At 39.8% G+C, this 21,559-nt stretch overlaps 1 protein-coding gene across 1 annotated transcript; it reads right to left on the bottom strand.

Moving 5' to 3' along the window:
* Positions 1–1,333: 1,333 nt before the first annotated feature.
* Positions 1,334–19,919, bottom strand: DHRS7 (dehydrogenase/reductase 7). Its single transcript, XM_079912807.1, has 7 exons — positions 19,563–19,919; positions 13,247–13,399; positions 11,383–11,489; positions 10,674–10,913; positions 7,968–8,090; positions 6,552–6,767; positions 1,334–3,882 (listed from the first exon to the last, which is right to left on the bottom strand). Exons 1-7 carry the CDS (start codon positions 19,693–19,695, stop codon positions 3,835–3,837), a joined length of 1,020 nt encoding a protein of 339 aa, XP_079768933.1. The 5' UTR covers positions 19,696–19,919; the 3' UTR covers positions 1,334–3,834.
* Between the last annotated feature and the right edge of the window lie 1,640 nt (positions 19,920–21,559).

The raw sequence follows: 21,559 nt of genomic DNA, 5'->3' as shown, positions 1-21,559 counted from the left end.
TTAAGGTAATCTGATTATGACTGTTAGAGGCCATTCTGTAGATCTGGCTCCTCATGCATTTCTTTTCAACTGAATATACGGCTTCTGAAGAACGACTTATCCAGTAGGACTACCAGTTACTAGTGTCTTAAGGTGTTTGAACTAAAGGCAGAAAGAGATGGGAGAAAATTTTTCATAATGTGATCAGGCTTTTATTTTCACCCTTTTGCTGCTTAGAACTTTTTACAGGTACTTATAAGGAGGATGAACAATGAATCTGCATCATTTGGGACATGAATTTCCTCTACACCTTATTTATTTCCGTCTATAGTACCTGTTATTTAATCTGTAGTAGCCTCCTGAGTAGGTAGTACAGTAATATATTCTCTTTAGTAATGATTGAAATTATTTGAAATGTACCAATTAGGTTTTTATTACTATTACTCCTTTATTAAGTGGAACACTTCAATACAGCAGTGTTAAAGGATAGCTTTTTGGACTAATTTCAATTAATGAATTCACGAGATTCATGTGTTAAGTCATTTTGGGGGAAGCAATATAGTATAGTTAATAAGATAGGGTTTGGTGTTACATCTGAGTTCAGATCTCAGGCTTATGATTTATGTAACAGATTTATTAGCTGGAAAATTACATATATATACCTTTTTGTCACCTAGGGGAATTTTCTCATATCATTAAAAACACTAGTTACCAGTTTTAATGACTGTATAACATTGATAGATATGACAGATTATTAGACTGTCCCCTAAATAATGGGCATCTTAAGTTGTTTAAAGATTTTCAGTATTATAATAGTGCCAAGCCATGCTTTCCCTTTACCATGAATTTTTCTCAAACTACCGCCATGTCCCTCCATTTCTTTTCATGGCCACGTTTCCTCATCTTCATTCACTTGTCAAAACATTCCAGTCTGGATTCCATCTCTACTATCCCCCCAGATAAAGAAAGTTTTTATTAAAGTCATTGTTTACCTTCATACTGTCAAACCAACTACAGCTGGCCCTTGAACAACGTGGGTTTGAACTGTGCAGGTCCACTTGTACATGGATTTTTTTCAGTAGTAAATACTAAGATACAAAGTCGATTGAATCCACAGATAAGGAGGAACCACGGATACAGAGGGCCCACTCTAAATTATATGCAGATTAAAACCCCAGCACTATTCGAGGGTCAACTATAGTTACTTTTATATTCTCGTCTTATTTGTTTTCTAAGTAGCATTTGACACATTTGACAACTCCTTGAATTTTTTTCTTTTGGGCTTCCCTGACACTACATTATCTTCATTTTCTTCCTGTCTCCCTGACTACTCCTTCTCAATCACCTTTGCTGCTTTTCCTTTTCCACCTGACATCTAAATTTTGGAATTTCTTAACAACTGGTTCAGGCCCCCTTTTCTTATTCTACATTTCACCACAGACAATTCTCATTCACTCCCAAGACCTAAAATATCATCAATAAGTCGATGATGTTCAAATACATGTACTCAACCTCTCTTCTTAGCACTGAACCTGTATGTGTAACTATTTATCTCCATCTCATATATTCAAAATATCTGACCTGATTGAACTTGCCCTAATACCAGCTTTTCTGACTTCTACCTTAGTACTGCCTAGGTAATTCACATGAGACATCTCACAGAGAATTAGGAAAGCTGGGCAAAATAATATTTTTAAGTCTGTTTAAAGGTATCAGAGAACCAAGAAGACAGTGAAGAATTATATCACCAACCAAGATCCAAGGCAAAATGAAACTTAAGAGACCTGAGCTCAGCATTTGAGCTGCTTTTCTTCTAGGAATATTTGCCAATTAAGGAAGAGGTAGCTGAGAAGATAACACTTTTGGCAGACTTGCTACTAAGTTAGAGGGTTAAAAAATGGAGTCCAGGGCTCTCCAAAGAAAGAGGGTGAACAAAAAAAATAGATACATTTTCAATCTTTTCAATCTCTAATACTGGATTAAGGTGACCCTGGATTTGTAGTGTACCTAGCTAATACCCAGAGCAACTGTACATCTTCTCTGGACCTTTTAAGTTATTTTTATAATTTTTCATATTTATGTTGGACCATCTAAAATAAAGCACCTGAGGAGATAAGACAACATGAGCCAAAGCCAAGAGAAACAACAGACAATAGGAACAAACCCACAGGGGTTTATAACTGGAGGCTTTTTCCTCTTAATCCCCTTCACCTATTTTGCCCCCTACCCCACAATAATCACCCATGTTTTCTCTGTGGCTGCGTGTCTGTTTTTTGTTTTCTTTTTTTTTGTGGTACGCGGGCCTCTCACTGTTGTGGCCTCTCCCGTTACGGAGCACAGGCTCCGGATGCGCAGGCTCAGTGGCCATGGCTCACAGGCCCAGCCGCTCCGTGGCATGTGGGATCTTCCCGGACCGGGGCACGAACCCGTGTCCCCTGCATCGGCAGGCGGACTCTCAACCACTGCGCCACCAGGGAAGCCCTTGTTTTCTTTTTTTTAAATTACACATATTAGTGAGATGATGTGGTATTTTTCTTTGACATATTTCACTTAGCATAATACCCTCTAGATCCATCCATGTTGTATCAAGTGGCAAGATTTCTTTTTTTAATGGCTGAGTAATATTACATTTTATATAAATACACAACATCTTCTTTATTCATCAATGGACACTTAGGTTGCTGCTGAGATTCTCAATCTTGTGTTTTATATCTTTAAATATACCAAACATAATTTTCAAGCCTGTGTTTAATAATTCCATTATCTGGGATCCCCTGTGGACAAAATGAGCACTATCTTCTGTGCACATAAATTTAAGTATATGTAAACAGAATTGTTATAGTCATCATTTACTTTCTTCACTCATCACCGTGCTTCTAGGATATATCCATCTTGCCATGTATGCATTTATTCCATTGCTTTTACTTGCTGTACCTCATGGTATCACTCCACCATTTACACCTTCCCCATTTCCCAAAGATAGCCACCGGGGTGGTCTTCAACTTCTCCACCAACTATTCCAGTTATTTTATGGGTGTTACCTTGTCTATAGGTAAACTGTGAACTGCTTATACATAAGAACCATGTTCTTCTTCCCCTGTTCTTCTCCCTTCTATTATGGCCTATGCATGTTTTCTACTATAAGGTGCTAAAGATTAAAGTAAAATTAATGATAATAACTAAAATAAGAAGTTGCCAATGGAATCTTCCTGAGCTGAGTTTAACCCAGGCTTTACCCCTTACGAACTCTGTGACCTTGGGAAAGTAACACCTACTTGCTTTGGTCATTTCTTTCTTCATCTATTAAGGTGGATAATACCACCTACCTTAGAGGGCTGTTATGAGAAATAAGTGAATTAACTAATTACAAAGCACCTCAGTACAGCAAATGACATATAATAGATTTTTAATAAATTATGGCTGCTATGAGTCCTACCTACAGCTTCAAATTCCAGACATTTGTACCTGTCAGCTCTTCCAAGAGAGTGTAAGCACCTTGGAAGCATGCCATTTCAGACACTTCTTTATATCTGCCCATTCCCCAGCACTCTGCTTCATGTAATATTCCATGCATTTATGCTAAATGGATTACTGTAATTCTTTGGTTGGCATTCTGCTAACCTAGATTTTAAGCATACATGCTAGAGTATGTTAAAATGCTCTTTAATCCAGGAATGTAGTATGTATTAATACCCTTATTGCAAGACTCCTGGCAATCTTATTTATTACACATTGAAAGGAAAGTTGTATCTATTAAGAAGTAAAATCACAAATAAGTCTTCAGTGCATAAGAAAATTGCTGTTGTTATGTTTTCCGTTTCTCTTTCCATTGGCTTGAAAAATGCAAGTACTCCTTCACTGATATTTTGTCTTCCAGATTTTAAAATAAGAGGAATCTGCATCCTATAACAGAATGACAGAAACATGAATCAGTCTCTTCTACCCCGGTTTTTGACAATTAATTTCTTCTGTTTTGAGGAGCTATATCATTATGATTCACTGTTGAGAATCCTTATAAAACCTGGGCAAATGCTTAAGTCAGAATAAAAATCATAGCCAAAATTCTAGATCTACACAAAAATATCTCTAATGGGCTTAGCATAGTTATTTCCCTGTCATTTGTTAGCATCTGACTATGCCATTTCATAAATGCTGAAATTTCTATTATTACTCTTCTGGATCAGCATGTCATACCTACACTGACTTGCCTTAGTAAATACAAAGAACAGTGTCTTTAGAATTAAAATAATTGACAGACAACTTCAAAATCTTTTGTGGACTTTGAGTACATTGCTTAAAGAGTAAAACAAGGCAACTCAGTCTCTAAGAGGTGACATTTCATTTGGGAAGATATCCATTTACCACTTTCAAGAATTTGCACTAAATAAGACATAAATTATAACACAAAATTCAATGCAATTCTTTATGCCTAAAATTAATAACGATTCATCAAAACAAAGTTCCAGACATAATGTTCCTACCTTAAATGACAGAAACAAATTCAAGTATTATCAACAAGTACATTTAGTTTGGGATAATACTGGCATCTCTTAACTTAGATGCTTATAAACAAATTTCAATAAGGAGATGGATATATACAATACAAAATAACAGTGGGGAGGAAAGAAGCAAGGAGGAGAGAATTAAGTTAAAAAAAAAAGAGGAACAACTTTTAAAAGTTTCTAGGGTTTTGTGTAAAGAATAAGGTATATCTCAGAAATGGTTTTGGGAAATGAAAGGATGCCCAGTTTATCATAAAGTGATAAAGCAGTAAGACCACGTAATAAGCAATATTTTAAAGATGTCGGTAGGAAGAGAGAGGTCATTATTTTTAGCAAATGTGAGATTAATGAAGTGCCTAGATTTACTGAGTGATGTTTATATCTTGCAGTTAGGTATTCTGTAAACAAAAAAAAATCCTTCTTACGGACATTCCTGAAAGAACAGCTGCTACACTGGGACTGAAACTCTAGCCCCTAGTCCTTCTTTGCCCTCTGAAACAATTATTTCTATAATGCATTCTCTCTCTGCCATATTATTTAACTCTTTGATCTTTACTGTTTGCTGAATATCCTCCTGCCATCAAAACAAAAGCATTAACAGCTAATACTTAATAATCATAACACTCCACGGTATGTTTTAAGAGCTTTCCACATACTAACTTATTTACTCCCCATAACAGTCCTATGCCTAGGTGCTATCAGTAGTCTCCATTTTGTAGATGGGGAGACTGAGAGAGAAGTAACTTGCCTGGGGTCATGGGACGAGTATGGGGTAGAGCTGGGATTTCAACCTAGGTAGACCGGCACCAGGCTCCATGCTCTTAACCAGGATGCTGTGTCACCTCTTTAGTAAGGTGGCCTTTCCCTCTCAACTCTTATCCATCACTGGGCACAATGCCACTATATCTGCTGTCCTCTAAATTTCAAACCCAGTTGTAATATTTGATGAAGCTCTACCTTCGGAACCATCCCACACTACCAAGTCCCAGTGTTGGGACTTAATGTTACCAAAACACTTATAAATGTTTTGGCCCAAAGCAAACTAGTTAGTAGAAAATGAATAGCGCCCTTCATGATTTTTCAAGCTCTAGACATGTTAGTGCATATTGAAAGTTTTAGAACCTTTAAGTCTCTTTAAGTATTTTGTTTTCTTTTGTTTTTTGCTTTTTTCACTAATTCATTTTCACCGTCCTGCAAAAAGCTGGAACAAATGTCTAACAATTTGTGATTGCTTAAATAGTGGTAGGTTATATAATGATACAAATGGTATGATCCCATTTTATAATTCTCCTTATATACAATCCCTGCTAACATTTCTAAAAGAAGGTAGTAATCACTGAAAGAAATACTTTAACAGTAAAAACCATCCACAGAAATAATGCTTCTTTGCATAATCATATCTATATGATCTATAATTTTTAGCTTAACTCATTACATATCCTGTGCTGTTTATACATTAAACTCTTTTGATGGTCACAATTTTCTCAGAAATAGTTTATAACATTCCTTACTTTTCTGGAAGAATGAGTGCTGAAAGAATGAGCGATCAGCGTATTTTCCTAGACACATCTCAGATGTGCAAAGTGCTTCTGGAACAAAGTCAAAGGAACCAGCACTACATGTAAGAGTGCATCTCTTTTAATAGTGTGGAAGTGCTTTGACGGAGGTAGGCACAGGGCTGAGGTACACCACCTCCTGGGGAGAAATGGGAGGGGAGGCCAGGTATCAACCCAAGGAGGTGACACTTGTAGGATGTAAACTTGTAAGATGGGTTGGAGTTTGTGGGGACACATGGTAGAGAAAAAGCATTTTGGCCCATACACTAGCCAAACAGTAAGTATAGAAGAAAAAATGGCAATCCTTGATTTGATTTTACCTTGTAGAAAACTTTCTCCAAGACCAGTAGTAATTTATAGTAAACCAACAGATATGCATGGGGGAATGGAAAACTTTCTATACCTTTTGTATTTATATCATGAGGTTGGTGGAAGGTTAGTTTTCAAGCACTAGAAGATGTCATACTTTCCTACAAGACGGATATGTATTCAGAAATGTATAAATCGGTCTTACCACACCATTCTTAAAGTTCTCAATCCTTTTCTTCCCTAATTTGTCGGTTATCCACCAGGCCCAGGTTGGCATATACTGCCACAAATATGCCATTAACAAAAAAGGCTGATCCGCGATCCAAACTTCCTTCAAATCATTGGCCATGCTGATTAACATCAGCTGCACACAACGACTGGCTGCCATCTTGTGGGACTGATCTGCATTGCTGCCTGTAGTCTAAGAAAATTTTGAAAAATTAGTGAGGGATGTGTATTTATCCAAGTTATCTCACAGAACTTTTAGGCTAGAAAGGACCCAGAAGACATCTAGTTGAGTGACTCCTTTAAAGTGGCCTCATGCCCCTTAGGAGTCCCCACAGGTACTAATGGGTTCCTATAAGCTATTTGTAATATTTCAAAAAGCCTAATGGAATTCATACACTTAACCAGATAAGATTGTGCAGGCTAACTACAAGATAAAAGTTCTCTGCTTTTAATTAGAATTGTACCGTCTTAAAGTACTTAATGATAATTCCATGTCACTTAGTAAAAAATTTTAAATTAATACATAGAAATTCTATAAAATATGGAGTCCATGAGGATGAAATGGAGGAAGAAGATAAAAGCGGTTTCTTGGTATTGAACAAATCTGGTACTGCTACTCTAGTTAACCCACTACCATTCTACAAATAAACTGAGGCCCAGAAAGGCAGTAACTTACCTGTGCTCACACAGATCATTTAGTAGTAGCCAGTTCTATATTCCAAGTCCCTTGATTCCTATAATAGAGTGCTTATTCTATTTTACCATAGTGCCTCCACAGAAAATGTGAAAATGTAAACTGTATATGTAAACATTTACATAGAAGCATATACAGATTTATATCTCAGTAGAAAGTGGAGAAGAAGGAAAATTTCATGGCCTTTAGAGGGATTTTTGTATTAGTGAGTGATACTGGATTCTTCATGAGACATTCACTATTCATTTGATAGATCACATGTGTAATCTATGAGCTGAGGGAAGCACAGGCCTGGGTGAGGCTAACCTAAAATTAGTACAACTCAACAAGCTTTTTTCTAAGCTCCTTCACCATAATCCCTTTTTAAAATCCCAGTAAGATTTAATGTACCAAAATTCAGCCACACAGAACCTTTGTGTTGCTATAATTTGTGAATTGATTAAAACTGGGTTTTTAAAATACTGATAGCGCACATAATAGTGGATTACTTATTAGCAGTATCTTAGTAATTTCTTTAGCTTTTATTAAAACTGGATGCCAAAGCCCTATCAGCTAACCTTAACCATTTTCCTAATGCTGAGTTAAGTTCTGTAAAGAGTTCATAAGCAATTCTAACATGAAAACCCTGAGGCATAGTGATATGATGCCAGTGTATAACTACTAAAGCACTCAAATTATTCCCCAACTAGAAATTTTTACCTTGGTGACTTCTTCAGTTAGGGCATTCTTCACAATATTTGATTGCACAGGTCCTGGGCAAATGTTAGAAACTATTATACCTGGGTATGTAGCAAGTTCAATTCGGAGCGTATTAAAAAACCCCTAAAAGGCAAAAAAGAAAAAAAAAGCAAGTAAAATTAAATACAGACACATATCTCATGTTTACTAATAGCATGGAATTACTTTTCTTCAACTTTTTTGTTTCTTTTTTCTTTACGATACGCGGGCCTCTCACTGTTGTGGCCTCTCCCGTTGCAGAGCACAGGCTCCGGACGCGCAGGCTCAGCGGCCATGGCTCATGGGCCCAGCCGCTCCGCGGCATGTGGGATCTTCCCGGACCGGGGCACGAACCCGTGTCCCCTGCATCGGCAGGCGGACTCTCAACCACTGCGCCACCAGGGAAGCCCCTCTTCAACTTTTTATAAAGGACAACAGCAGCAGAAAATATGTTCTGAAATGCCTGAGTAAAGGATAGGAAATGTAATTAGGCAAGATGAGGCATTTTTAAGTGTAAGACTGAAGGCAATCTAGAAGAGGCATTCTCAGCTCTTTCCAGGTATGAATGGTTCATCCCCGCATTGGCAGTGGCAGCTCGTGCCACCAGTGATTTAGCACTGAATAAGTGAGAGACTACCCCTGGAGAGTCTGATACACCCTCCCACCTAGTCGCCGCCAGCTCCCCACTCCAAAAGGGTTGCATGTTCTCCATTGAGCATCACTGAGGCTGGGTTTCTTTTTCTCCCTCGAAGTGGCCTAAAGTGCAGATGTTGGGGCAAGGGGGAGCAAGCGGGGATTAGTACTAAACCGAAACTATCATAGAGGAACAGTTCAACCTTTTCAATTACTATTTGAATAGATAATTAGTTTCAGCAAAGATTTATATTTTGGGGGTAGTAAGAGAGTACACAGCTAGTTAAAAATGTAATATGATTGCTTACTCAATGGCTTTTGTAAAAACAAGCTGGACCCTCTAGACTTACAGGATACTGCCCATTTCTAAACCAAATAGGGAGTAAACATCTACATCCCTTCATCTCCTCTCTAAATCAGGAAATATTCCAAGACTACATTGTGATAAACTGAATTAACTGAAAAGCCTAAGCAGCTAACCCAGGGTACGTTCATTTATGATCCAATAACATCAAACAGTTACCAGCCTTTAATGCTGATGCCTAACAAACACAGGGTCTTTGAGGGTTCACGCTGTCAGAGACTAATACAGTGCCTGACTGATGGACAGGAAAAAAGGCTTCATGAATGAACTCCTGCACCCTTAACCTTCTGCCACTGTAAGCAAAAGAAGGGAGAGGACACCATGAAAGCCAATACACCAGACACGAAAACCTCTCCTTGTTTGAAATCACATCTAGTATAGTGTGTGAACCTCTGAATGACAAATAAGTTCACTCTCTAGCTTGCTGGGTATCGGGGAAGGAAATGTGCTCTTCAAAAAGAGCCTCCTGGTCTCAGTGTTCAGCTACTGGTATAACCAGAGTCTCAACCTGCCACATGGTATCAGCTGATCAAATCCAATAATAAAACAGTGAGTCTTGGAGGGCAGGCCAGACAACTCATATTGTGTTTGACTGAAAGCATCCTGCATGTCTTATGAGACACTAAGTGTGAAACAGATGGGGTGGCCAACTTCCCTCATCTGCCTGCCTGAGACTTGCCCAACTGCTCTGCAGGAAGTAAGTGATACCCCATTACCAAATATGAGGAAATCATCACTCCCGTATTTCATTTCATCACTCTGCAACTGTCTGCTCTTCACAGCAGAAAGAGGATCCTAAGGAACCAAAGCTTCAAATTTTCATGAAACTGATGACCATTCAACTATTGCATCTCATTATTCCAACAGTGAAACATTCTACTTAAACTGACCTTCAACAGCATTAATTATAAATCATTTGTCTTTCTTAATCATTCTCCTCCTACTGGCCTTACGATTTAATTTGCTCCATGTTATAGTTTAGTAACATTTCTTATCCACTCTTGAGCCAACATTAAAAATTCATTCGTTTCTAATATTCACATCTCATAAATTATGCAAGCCAAATTAAGCTTTCTCCGAGACTCTGCCTTAACTAGATTTTCTTCTTCCAATGAAATCAGAGTAAACAGAGTCAAGGCTAGTCCCAGTAGGGATATGAAACGCAGGGCTCATCATTCAGTGGGCAGTTCCTACATCTGACATGCATGTACATTTAGAAATTCAGGTAAAATAAACACCAACAACAATGGGGAAGGAAAAAGAAGTCACAGAAATGAGGAGGACAAGTACATCCTGAAATGTGTGTAGAAGAAACAAGGGGTAGACCCCAAATTTGCCATGAAGATGTGTTAGAAACGAGGATAAGGTAAAGGGTGACATGTCAACTAGACTATACAGTTTTCAAGGGCAGGGATCATATCATATCTTATCACCTTTATACTCCCAGGACCTGTTGCAGTGCACGACACAGTGTAGGTGCTCAAGACATGTTTGCTAAATTAGGAAGAGGCATGTAAGACTCAAGTCTTTTTTAGCATCTTCTGGGTAAGTCTTCTACCCGAGATCTCCTTCGGTCTCTCTCTGTCTCCGTACATCACTACCCAGTTCCGTTGATCTCTTGCAGTGAAGGCCATATGCCCCATATACACATTCAGGTCAGTTCTATCCGAGTTCAGTTTTGGCAGCCTTACCTGAAGAGCATGTTTGCTGGCACAATATCCAGCAGAAAGGGGTGCAGATATAACACCCAGGAGGCTAGTCACAGTAACAATTTTTCCTTGCTTCCTCTCAATCATGTGAGGCAGAACACACTTTGTCAAGGACACCGTCCCTAAGTAGTTAACCTCTATTAGCTCCTTGTAGACGTCCAGGCTGGTGTCCACACACAAAGAACGCTGGGATACTCCACCATTGTTGACCAGAATGTCAATCTAATTAAAGAAAATCAGAAAAGAGGCACTTTAGAGATGACCTGTAAATGTATTGTTGGAATTCCCAGGGATGGCTGGTTATATTGTTAACTTGATAAATCAATGGAACAGGATGGTATATTTCCAGAAGTCAGCAATAAAAAAGATAAAATGAAAATCAGAATTCACCTATGGAACTAAATTCTCAACTTAAGTGACTTTTTATGGAAAATAATGTGTCACAAAAATAATAGGCACAGTGGATTTTTAGTTTCTTTTGTTCTACATGGAGGAGTTAGTATTTGTTAAGGGAGGAAAAGTTCTAATTACATAAAGCCACAGACTCAGAGATTAAGAGGCCCAACTCATGGGCCTTCATCACACTGCATGAACCCATTTGCCTAAAGCCCTTTGAATGACAGCACCATAGATGGGAATCTCTTTTGCACCTACTTCAAAGCAAGATTCATGCACTCAAAATGCTACTTACTTTGCCAAACTCCTGGAGAACCGCTTTGGTAGCCATTTCATGGGAACTTCTGTTAGTCAGGTCAAGGGGCAAAATGAGTATATCTTTTCCTTTCAAATTGCCGTTCTCTAAATAAAGACACTTAAAAATTAATGTGGAAGTCATGTGCTATTTACATTAACATTTAACACCCACCCTACAACCACATTTGGCAATGAACTTGTTTCTGGGTGGCCCTGTGGATGAGGTTCTCTTCAGTGACCAAGAAGAGGACTGGTGGTGATATGGCAACATATCATCGGACAAAAAGCTGGGTACACAGGAAGCAGAATTCCTCTCTTCAGCTTGAATATATACAGCCTAATATTGGAACAGACTCTGGAAGAAATCAAGATTATATTACAAACTAAAAAAAGCAAAAATTTTAGAGCAATTTCTTTAGAAGTACAGAGGTACATCTGTACAACTGTTATATGACAGGTTCACTACTTGATTTTTAAGCACATTTTTAAAAATTTTATGCTGAAAATCAATAAGTTGAGTCCTCCAGTCCCATGACACATAGAAGCTTCCTTCCAGAGGCTAAGGTTTCTAGGAGGCAAACAAGGAAAAGGATACAATCCTGAAATTCGCAACCAAGAAACAAGTTGTGCTGTAATGGCCCTTTCTATTTCTGTTCATCAAAAGAGCAACTGAAACTAATTTCCTTGAATAACCTTGAAATACAACAAGGTTGTGTTTCAATAAGAAAAACAAGTAAGTAGAGAAAACAAGAGGTGTAAAGGCTTTATGGGCAAAGGAGTAAATTGTGAAACAGTAACTGTTTTTTAAAAGAAATAGTTTGGACTAATGATCTGACAAAAGAAAACAGCCTTACTCCAGCTAAGAAATGCTGTTATGGTTCATTTCTGCCAGTGCAAGTCTCAACAGAGGAGGAGCAACTGCCGTTAAGAAGTGGCCCAGTTCAAAAACACAAGAAGCCTTTGAAAGCAATATCGTGAAAGAGGGCTTGTGGCCTTGGCAACTAACTCTGTTTCTGGGTGGTTAGTTCCATCAGCAAAGTGAAAGAAAGATTTTTAAAGAATGACAGGTAAATGACCCAAAAAATGGTCTACTGGAAAATTCAAAATTATTTCAGTGTAGATACTAAATGTCCCATGAGAAATAATAACTTTATTACTTGAGGCTGCTTTCACTGTGAACATAACTACACCAAAACCCAAACCGACAAAAACATTGTTGTCCTATATATATGAAAAATACTACCTCAAGTTGCATTTTTCAAACTTAATTCTATTCCGAGACTTCCCTAGTGGTCCAGTGATTAAGACTCCGTGCTTCCACTGCAAAGTGGCATGGGTATGATCCTTGGTCCGGGAACTAAGATTCCCACATGTGTGGCATCCCCCCCCCCCAAAAAAATTTAACTCTATTCCTGTTTATTCCTGGTAACAAAAATCTTATACCATTTCCTATGATTTTAATATCTGATGTTTTACCAAAATGTCAATTAAATTTTTCTGGTTACATACATGTATATCATACATAAGAACCAAACTGTTCTTTCTTTAAGACAAAAGTGTAAGACATTTATTTGGTCACTAAAAATCCACTAGCATTTGAGAGAATTGATGGTCACTCCCTAATGCTAAGAACCAGTGTCAAAAAAAAAGTAGAAATGTGGCAGAAAAAAAGAAGAAAAAGGCCAGGCCAGCTAACTAAGAGATGACAAAAGGAAGAGGACTTGGATCAAAGCACGTAGAGCATTTGGAAACAGAGTCCACTGCCCAGGAGAATCCCCCTCTTCTCTCTAAAATTGCCAAATTTTGACTTTGGGTTCTGATTTACTTCTAGGAAGCACTGCTGCTCTTTTAGATGTACTTACCAAGGCATCTTCTTTTCACCCTTTCCAGCTCATGCACTCTTCTGGATGACAGCACAAGAGAAACTCCTAGTTTGGACAGCTGGTAAGCCAGCTCTTCACCAATCCCACTTGATGCTCCAGTCACCCACACCACCATATCAGTCAGCTCCCATTCTATTGAAAAAGGAGTGGGGATTGAGGGGAGAAAATAAGCTATGAGTTACATCCATAAATCAAAGATTAACCAAAGGAAAAAAGTAGTTTTAAACAATATCACTGAATATGAAGACATAATGTGTGGCGCTTAAAAATTTAAATATCCTATGTTTACAGCCTTGATTGTGGTGATGGTCTCACAGGTGTATACTTATCCCCAAACTCATCCAGTTGTATACATTAAATATGGACAGTTTCTTATAATCATACCTCAATAAAGTGGTTTAAATTTTTTTTAATTAAATATCCTAAGAAAACACTTCCTACTTAGTGCTACAAATCACATTAGTAGCAGTTATCAACATGTTATTTTGTGTATTCTAGACTCTTGGTGAGTTTTCCAGACTTTACTTCAAGGTATAACTCCATGGTCTGACTCTAAGACTCTATTTATCTGTATATTTGATCAAGAAAAGTAAGGGTAAGTAAATAGAAAGTATCTGGATTCACATTCTCACTTTCCTTATTCATAAATGAGGGATTCAGATAAGATGATCACTAAAAGTCCCATCCAGTTTTCAATTCTATTATTCTAATTTCTTGCAAATCTGAATATACCAAGTTCTACTCTAGGGTATGGTAGAATCACCCTGGATTTTTAAAGTCATGTTTTCCCCATTTGTCAATCATATCTGATGCCTATCAACTAAAGGTTTTTAGTGCCCCCCAAATGCCTGAGCTTTCACCTTAGAAGAATCTAGTAGTTCACCCAAGAAGAAATACATATGAGCAATGAAATGTACTCTGCTTGCCCAAGTATCATCTTGTTAAAGATTGTAAAAATTGTAAAAATAAAGCAATGATGAGTGGTTTATTCTCCAGTGAAAAACTTATTTGCACTGAAGCACACGATAGCCACCGTCCATCTGAATTCATAGAGAGTCACTGTAGTGCAGTGTTCCTGTGTGCCTTGTTTATTAAAATGTGTTATTTATCAAAAATAGCAAACAAGGTTTTATTTAAGATACACCTTGCTGATTTTAGATCAGAAAAGTTAAAATCAGGAAACTAGTTTACTGTTTTAGTCAAACAATTCTAAAACCTAACTGGCGGGTAATCAGTACGAGCTCTGGAGACTATCGGCTTAAGTTCCAGCTGTGTCACACACAGCAATGAAATGCTCCCATGTGAGAACTCGGTGCCTTAATTTTCCAAACCTGGAAAACTGAATTAATAATAAAACCTCCTTCATAGGACTGTTGAGAGAAATGAGTTAAAATGTGTAAAGCACTCAGAGCAGTGTGTGACACATACTCAGTGCTTAATAAAATGTCAACTGTAATTGTTGCTAAAATTGATTAACAAATGGACTTTTTGGCAGCAAAACACATTGTATGTTGTAATTTCTCCAGCCAGGGGCAATGGGGTTACTAACTTTAATGGCTTAACATTTTTTCATTGCTTCCTATGTGCTTAAACATATTACCTTATGAAAACCCTCACAAGGACCTTATGAAACAAGAATTATCTCAGTTTTATAGAAAAGGGAACTGAGGTTTACAGAGATTAATTTACAGCACTAGACTGTAAATTTCCTTAAGGCTAGAACCCTGACTCCCTTATTCACTGCTGTGTCCTCAGTGCATCGCACAGAGACTCGCATAGAGAAAGCACTCCATAAATCACTGTTGAATAAACACCCAAGAACCCTGGCAGAGCTAGGATAGGAGTCCAGGTATATCTAGCTCCAAAGCCCACACTGTGATCACTAGCCTACACTGACCACGTTTTAATAAGATCAATATCTTAGAACCCAACTATCTTAGCCATTCAAGGAAATGTCCTCAGGAAAGAGGTGTCATGTAAATATCTGAAGTAAGGACAGAAACATCCCAAATACTGTGTCTGGGCTACAATGCTTTCCTATCATCTTTTTTCTTTTTTTTTTTTTTGGCTGCAGCTTGAAGGATCTCAGTTCCCCAACCTGGGCCACGGCAGTGAAAGCTCCAAGTCCTAACCACTAGACCACCAGGGAACTCCCACATCTGGTGTACTTTTGTGGAAAGGCTCAACTGAGCATCCTTCCTGAAGGACTTTATCAGGAATAGCAGAATGTATATTCATAGTCATTCATTGACGACTCATTGTTCCAAAGTTCTGCAATACACAAGACTCCAAGGTGAATATAATTTGTTTGTAACTATTTACTAACTAGCACAGAACTAACAAAGATTTCTTCATTTGTATACCAATATGCAAACATTATTTAAAGGCAACAATGAAAACCCACAGGCTCACATTTACCTTAGTACACCTGCAGTTCTGGCACCCTTCTTCCCACTCTGGAGAAGAAAACTTTTTTATTCAGCACCAACTTTTGTTTAACAATTCAACAGAATCTGGCATACATAACTGGCCTCCCCTAAAGAGCTTCTGAAAGCAGATTCTTGGAGTTGGAAGGACACTTAGAGTTCAACCCTCAACCCAGTTTCAGAATTCTCCCCTCAGGCTGTTGACTAGGATCTACTTAATTTCCTCACAGGAAGAGTAAGCTAGTTATCTTTATCTCTGAGACACCGGTTCCTTTTTAAGGCAAGTCTAATCATTTAAGGGGTTCAGAGATTCTTTCTTATACTGATAACTTTTTAACTTCTGTGGACCAGCAGCCATTGGCAGCACTTCTGCCTTGTGGTGTCAGGAAGAATAAATCAAGCCTGTTTTGCACATGACAGTGTCTCATTTATTTGAAGACAGCTGTTATGTCCTCCCTACATCCTTTCATCTCTTGCTTCTCTAAGGCTAAACACCTCCAATTTCTGCTACCTTCCCTCAGATGACATGGCATCCGATTTCCTCACTCTTCTGCTCATACCCTCTGCACAAGCTCCAGCTGGTCAATGTTCCTACTGAAAGGAGCCGGCCAGAGCAGGACACAGGATTCCCATGGGGTCTGGACAGTTCAGAGCAAGGTGACATGACTAAATCGCTTCCCTTGTCCCTCAGAAGGGAGGCTCTGTGAGGGCCCAGGCAGTGGCTGGCTCAGTCACTGCTGTGTCCCCAGTGCCCAGCACAGAGGCCAACACAAGCAGGTATTCAGAAGACATCTGCTGTTGTTTGCAGTTTGTTCCATCAGACACTAAACATCTCCCAGGATTGCCTAATCTTTTCTGGCACTTCACAGTTGACTCACATCGAGGTTACGGCCAACTAAAATCTGAGTCTTCCTCACATGTGCTGCTGTTGAGACTTTTCCTACTCTGGACTGGTGCCATGGATTTTTCTGCATCTACATGCAATAACTAAAATTAGTCACTCTTAAATTTCACCATGTGAGATACATGCTTGGAAATGCAGAGACTATCTCCAGAAGGATACATAAAAGGCAGGAAATGGTGGTTGCCTCCAAAGAGGCATACTGGGTGGCTGGGAGACAAGGGTGGAAGAGAGCTTTACTTGTCACCACACATCCCTTTGTATTTTTAAAATTTGCCTTATGTGAGTATATTGTCTATTTTTTAAAGTGACAAAAAGTAATAAACCTATAGAGAAGAAAAAGAGGATAATTTTTTTTTAACCTTCAAAGAGTCTACCCATCTTTGCAGGCTGAGCTGTTTTGGGAACTTGAGTCTATCTTCATGTTCCTTTAACTTTTTTTCATTATCACCTCACCCCCACCCCCAGCCCCTAAATGTCTTTTTAGTCATTTTTTCCTAATAACTCCTCCAAGACATTTTAATTTCACAGATATACTGTACATCTGTTTATGTATTTACATATATCTATCTTGCTTTACACATAAAAGGAGTTCTATAAAGTTTACTCTTCAGTCAATGCAGGTTTAAGAATGGTGAACTTTAAAAATTAAGTTAAAAGTTAAGTTAAAATTTAAAAGCTATTAACATTTAACTTTACAACTGTAAACTTACAAAAGTTATTTTGCTAAATAACTTGTAATGTATTTACTTAAATTGTAATGTATTATATTACATATGTAAATTGGCAAATTATACAGCTACATAATAATAGCAAAGTAATTAAATGTATTAAAAAACCCTTCAAAACTGGTACTTTTCCAGCAAAAGTAAGACACTGAAAAAACTAAATGAATTTCTTAAAAATTACCTTTAGCCACCTTAACTTTTACTTGATATGTTAAAATAACTTTTCATTTAACTAGCTGCTAGATATTGTCAACATTTTTCCTTTTCAGCACTTGACATTATCAGTTGGATAACTTTTATAGAATAATAAAATATAAGATATTTTTATGGAATTCTCAAAGTCCAATTTAACACAAAAGCACTGAGGATCAAACACAAACATCCACAAAGCAGCCAATAGGCACATGCATTCCATCTGTTGAGATGGAGCAAATGACTAAGAGAAAGTCTACCAATCACAGCCATCTATTTACCATAGTTCTGTAGCCCTGATCTTGCACATGTGTTATGTATTTTCCATGAACTCAATGTCAGCCCTACACATGCTATACCCCCAAAAAACCCAAGAAGAAAAATGAACTACTAAGGAATAATATTTTGTTGGGTAGAGATGAGCTTTGGAGGGGCATAAAACATTGTACCATCTAAGAATTTTTTCTGTCCCCAAGAACCAATTCTCACCCCTGTGTAAGTGATATGGCTCCTCTCCCCTCCCTGGCTCCAGTTTTTGGGGTTTTTTTTTTTTTTAACAGTTTTAATGGAGTATAATTGCTTTACACTGTTGTGTTAGTTTCTGCAGTACAGCAAAGTGAATCAGCCATATGTATACATATATCCCCATATCCTCTCCCTCTGGAGCCTCCCTCCCACCCTCCTTATCCCACCCCTCTAGGTCATCACAAAACATTGAGCTGATCTCCCTGTGCTAGGCAGCAGCTTCCCACCAGCTACCTATTTTACATTTGGTAAGGTATATATGTCAGTGCTACTCTCTCACTTCGTCCCAGCTTCCCAACCCCGCCTCGCCCCCCCACCGCCACGCCGTGTCCTACAGTCCGTTCTCTATATCTGCATCTCTATTCCTGCCCTGCCACTAGGTTCATCATTACCTTTTATTTAGATTCCATATATGTGCGTTAGCATACGGTATTTGTTTTTCTCTTTCTGACTTACTTCACCCTGTATGACAGACTCTAGGTCCATCCACCTCATTACAAATAACTCACTTTCGTTCCTTTTTATGACTGAGTAACATTCCATTGTATATATGTGCCACATCTTCTTTATCCATTCATCTGTCAATGGACATTTAGGTTGCTTCCATGTCCTCTTGGCTATTGTAAATAGTGCTGCAACGAACATTGGGGTACATGTCTCTTTTTGAATTATGGTTTTCTCAGGGTATATGCCTGGCTCCATTTTTAAAGCATACTAGTTATCACTTCCAAGCAAACCTCCTCACATAATTTGGATAGTTTCATACAGGAAACTAGGTCCAGGGAAATCCCACTTCCCCCCTGGCCCTTACAGATCCAAAGCCTAGCTCTGGGTAGTCTATTGAATTTCTCTGAGCATTAGTTTCCCTATCTGGAAAATAAGCTTAAGAGTCACTGAAAAGGTGACCTGTCATGTGCGAAAAGGGCCTAGCCCAGTGCTTAGCACATAGAATGCGTTTAGTAAACGACCATCAAATATTAAGCAGGGCAAAGATAAAAGTGAGACAGGCAGAACGCCTTTTAGTATGCCAGTAATGATCTTCCTCCAGGCAAAACGCCAATCCAGTTCTTTCTATGGTTATACTTTTATCCCAGTGAGTAAGCAGGTATGTGGGTGACTCTGGATTACCTCAAATTTAATTTCTCTACTCTGAGTAGAGTGAGAAATGGCAGATAAACAACCGCACAGAGTAGCCTCAAAAGGAGTCTCCTTTACGAACGCACTTTCTCAAAGTATTGTCCTCCCACGCTGCATCTGAATCCCTGGGAGCGGGGTTGAGAATTCTGAGATCTGTGGGCACCCCACAATGCTCTCTTATGCTGGCAACCAGGGAAGTCCATATGGACCAGGACAGAAGACAAAAGGCCCCGGCCTCTTCCTCCCCGAACCGCAGCCCCGGGGAAAGACGCAGCCTCGCTTCCCGGAAGCTCCACGCCACCCTTCGCGAGGGACGCAAAGGCAGCGGAAATCGGACCGCACGAAGCCCGGCCTCCCACTCCGGAAAGGCGACTGTGGGTCCTCACCTGGGCGTCGCCCCTGCCACTCGGCCCACAGCAGGGTCAGGTCGCCGTCGGCCCGCAGGAAGCGTAGCAGCTGCACCACGAGAGCGAGCAGCGCGCACAGCGCCAGCAGCCAGAGCAGCAGGTTCCAGCTCATCGCGGCCGCGCGCGCCCTGCTACGTAGGACGAAGGCCGACAGACCAACAGAGCCACCGCCCTAGTCTTAAGCCGCGCGGCAGCGGTCGTGCCTCAGCGCCGCCGCCTCCGCCGCCGCCGCGCCCGCCCCTGGCCCGGGCCCGCCCAGAGAGCCGGCAGAAGGGAGGAGTGGCCAGGTGCTCCCAGACCGGCTCCCCGCCGGCCGGGAGCCGCCCCTCGGCTGCGCGCGTTGGGCGTGGGCAATGCCGGACCAGCGCCCAGCCCGGCGATCGCTTCCCAGGTTTTGCCTGCTTGTGCTCCTAATAAGGGGTTGCAGTAGGAACAGACGGCGTGGATGACTTAAGCACTTGGCGATACTCCTGTTGGTACGGTAGTTACAGCATTTATAATCTCAAGAACGATTCTTTTACAGTTGTTTTGCGGGCAAATAGTTTTCGAAGCTCAGGAGGAGCACAAATATTCCAACCTATGAATTCGACCTCCTCCTCCCTCTTCTTATCTTTCTTTCTTTAACTAGATGAACCCAACAAACCGTCAATTTGTTTCCACCCCACGCCACCCCCACCCCCTCACCGAATTAACCCAGTGGCTGAGTAAGACTGGCCCCGTGTCCACCTAAATTTGGAAAGCACCTTGAAAAGTGACCCTGGCCCCATTGCTGAATGAGAAAGTGCAGGTTGGGCAACTTGAGTCTAGTGCTAGGAGCACGGACTGGGGACTTGAGCCAACTCAGTTGGAGTCCGGGTAGCTGAGCCCTCAGTGACCCTGAGTAAATTTTTTCCTTATCTGTACCCACAAAGAATATGTAATTTTTTAAAACAAATTTATTTATTTATCTTTGGCTGCGTTGGGCCTTCTTTGCTGCGCGCGGGCTTTTCTCTGGTTGCGGTGAGCGGGGGCTACTCTTCGTTGTGGTGCGCCGGCTTCTCATTCTGGTGGTTTCTCTTATTGAGGAGCACAGGCTCTAGGCGCACGGGCTTCAGTAGTTGTGGCACGTGGGCTCAGTAGTTGTGGCTTGCGGGCTCTAGAGCGCAGGCTCAGTAGTTGTGGCACACAGGCTTAGTTGCTCCGCGCATGTGGGATCCTCCCGGACCAGGGCTCGAACCCATGTCCCCTGCATTGACAGGCAGATTCTTAACCACTGTGCCACCAGGGAAGCCCAAGAATATGTAATTTAAATGAGAAAAATGCCTGTGAGAGAAGCACAGTGGCTCATATGCAGTAATTATATTCATTCTTTTGTAGTTATTAGAATTAATTATTATTATTATTTATTGTTTCTATTATAATTATCATTTCTTAGACTCCAACCTGAAAGGTGAGGGCTTTATTTATAAACTCTATATTCTACACCTATAGAGTTCTCTTACACCTGAAAGCCATAAGAATGTTTACACTGTGTTGAATCAGAAATTGTTGTGATATTGTTCTGGGTTCCTGGAGGAAGATGTGCCCTACCTAGCTAAACCTTGACCCTGACTGGTAGTTTATCCTCATCACAACTTGGAATAATATTGCTCAAGAGTTACCCTTATTGCCTTGTCACCTTTACAATATGGGTTTTGTTTTCCTTATGACAAATGACTTTTCAAATAAGGTGCTTATAAATAGTTACCAGCTGGAGCTGGAACCGATCTCAGGTTCAGCTGCTCTTGCTCAGTGTTCCAAGAGACAAGGGTTGTTGAAAATAGAAAGATGCTTTATTCAGGAAGCCGGCAACCTAGGGAGATGGTGAACTAGCAACCCCCAAACCATTTCCCACTTGTCAGTTAGAGGGAAAGGGTTTTACAGGGAAAAATGGAGAAGTTTCAGGAGTGTGCAGAACATCACAGTCAGCTCCGACAAACATCTTGAAACTGGTCATG

The sequence above is a fragment of the Stenella coeruleoalba genome, assembly GCF_951394435.1.
Source record: "Stenella coeruleoalba genome assembly, chromosome: 2".
Lineage (NCBI taxonomy): Eukaryota > Metazoa > Chordata > Mammalia > Artiodactyla > Delphinidae > Stenella > Stenella coeruleoalba.
Note: the sequence above shows the minus strand (reverse complement) of the source record. Positions and strands in the feature narration are given on the sequence as shown.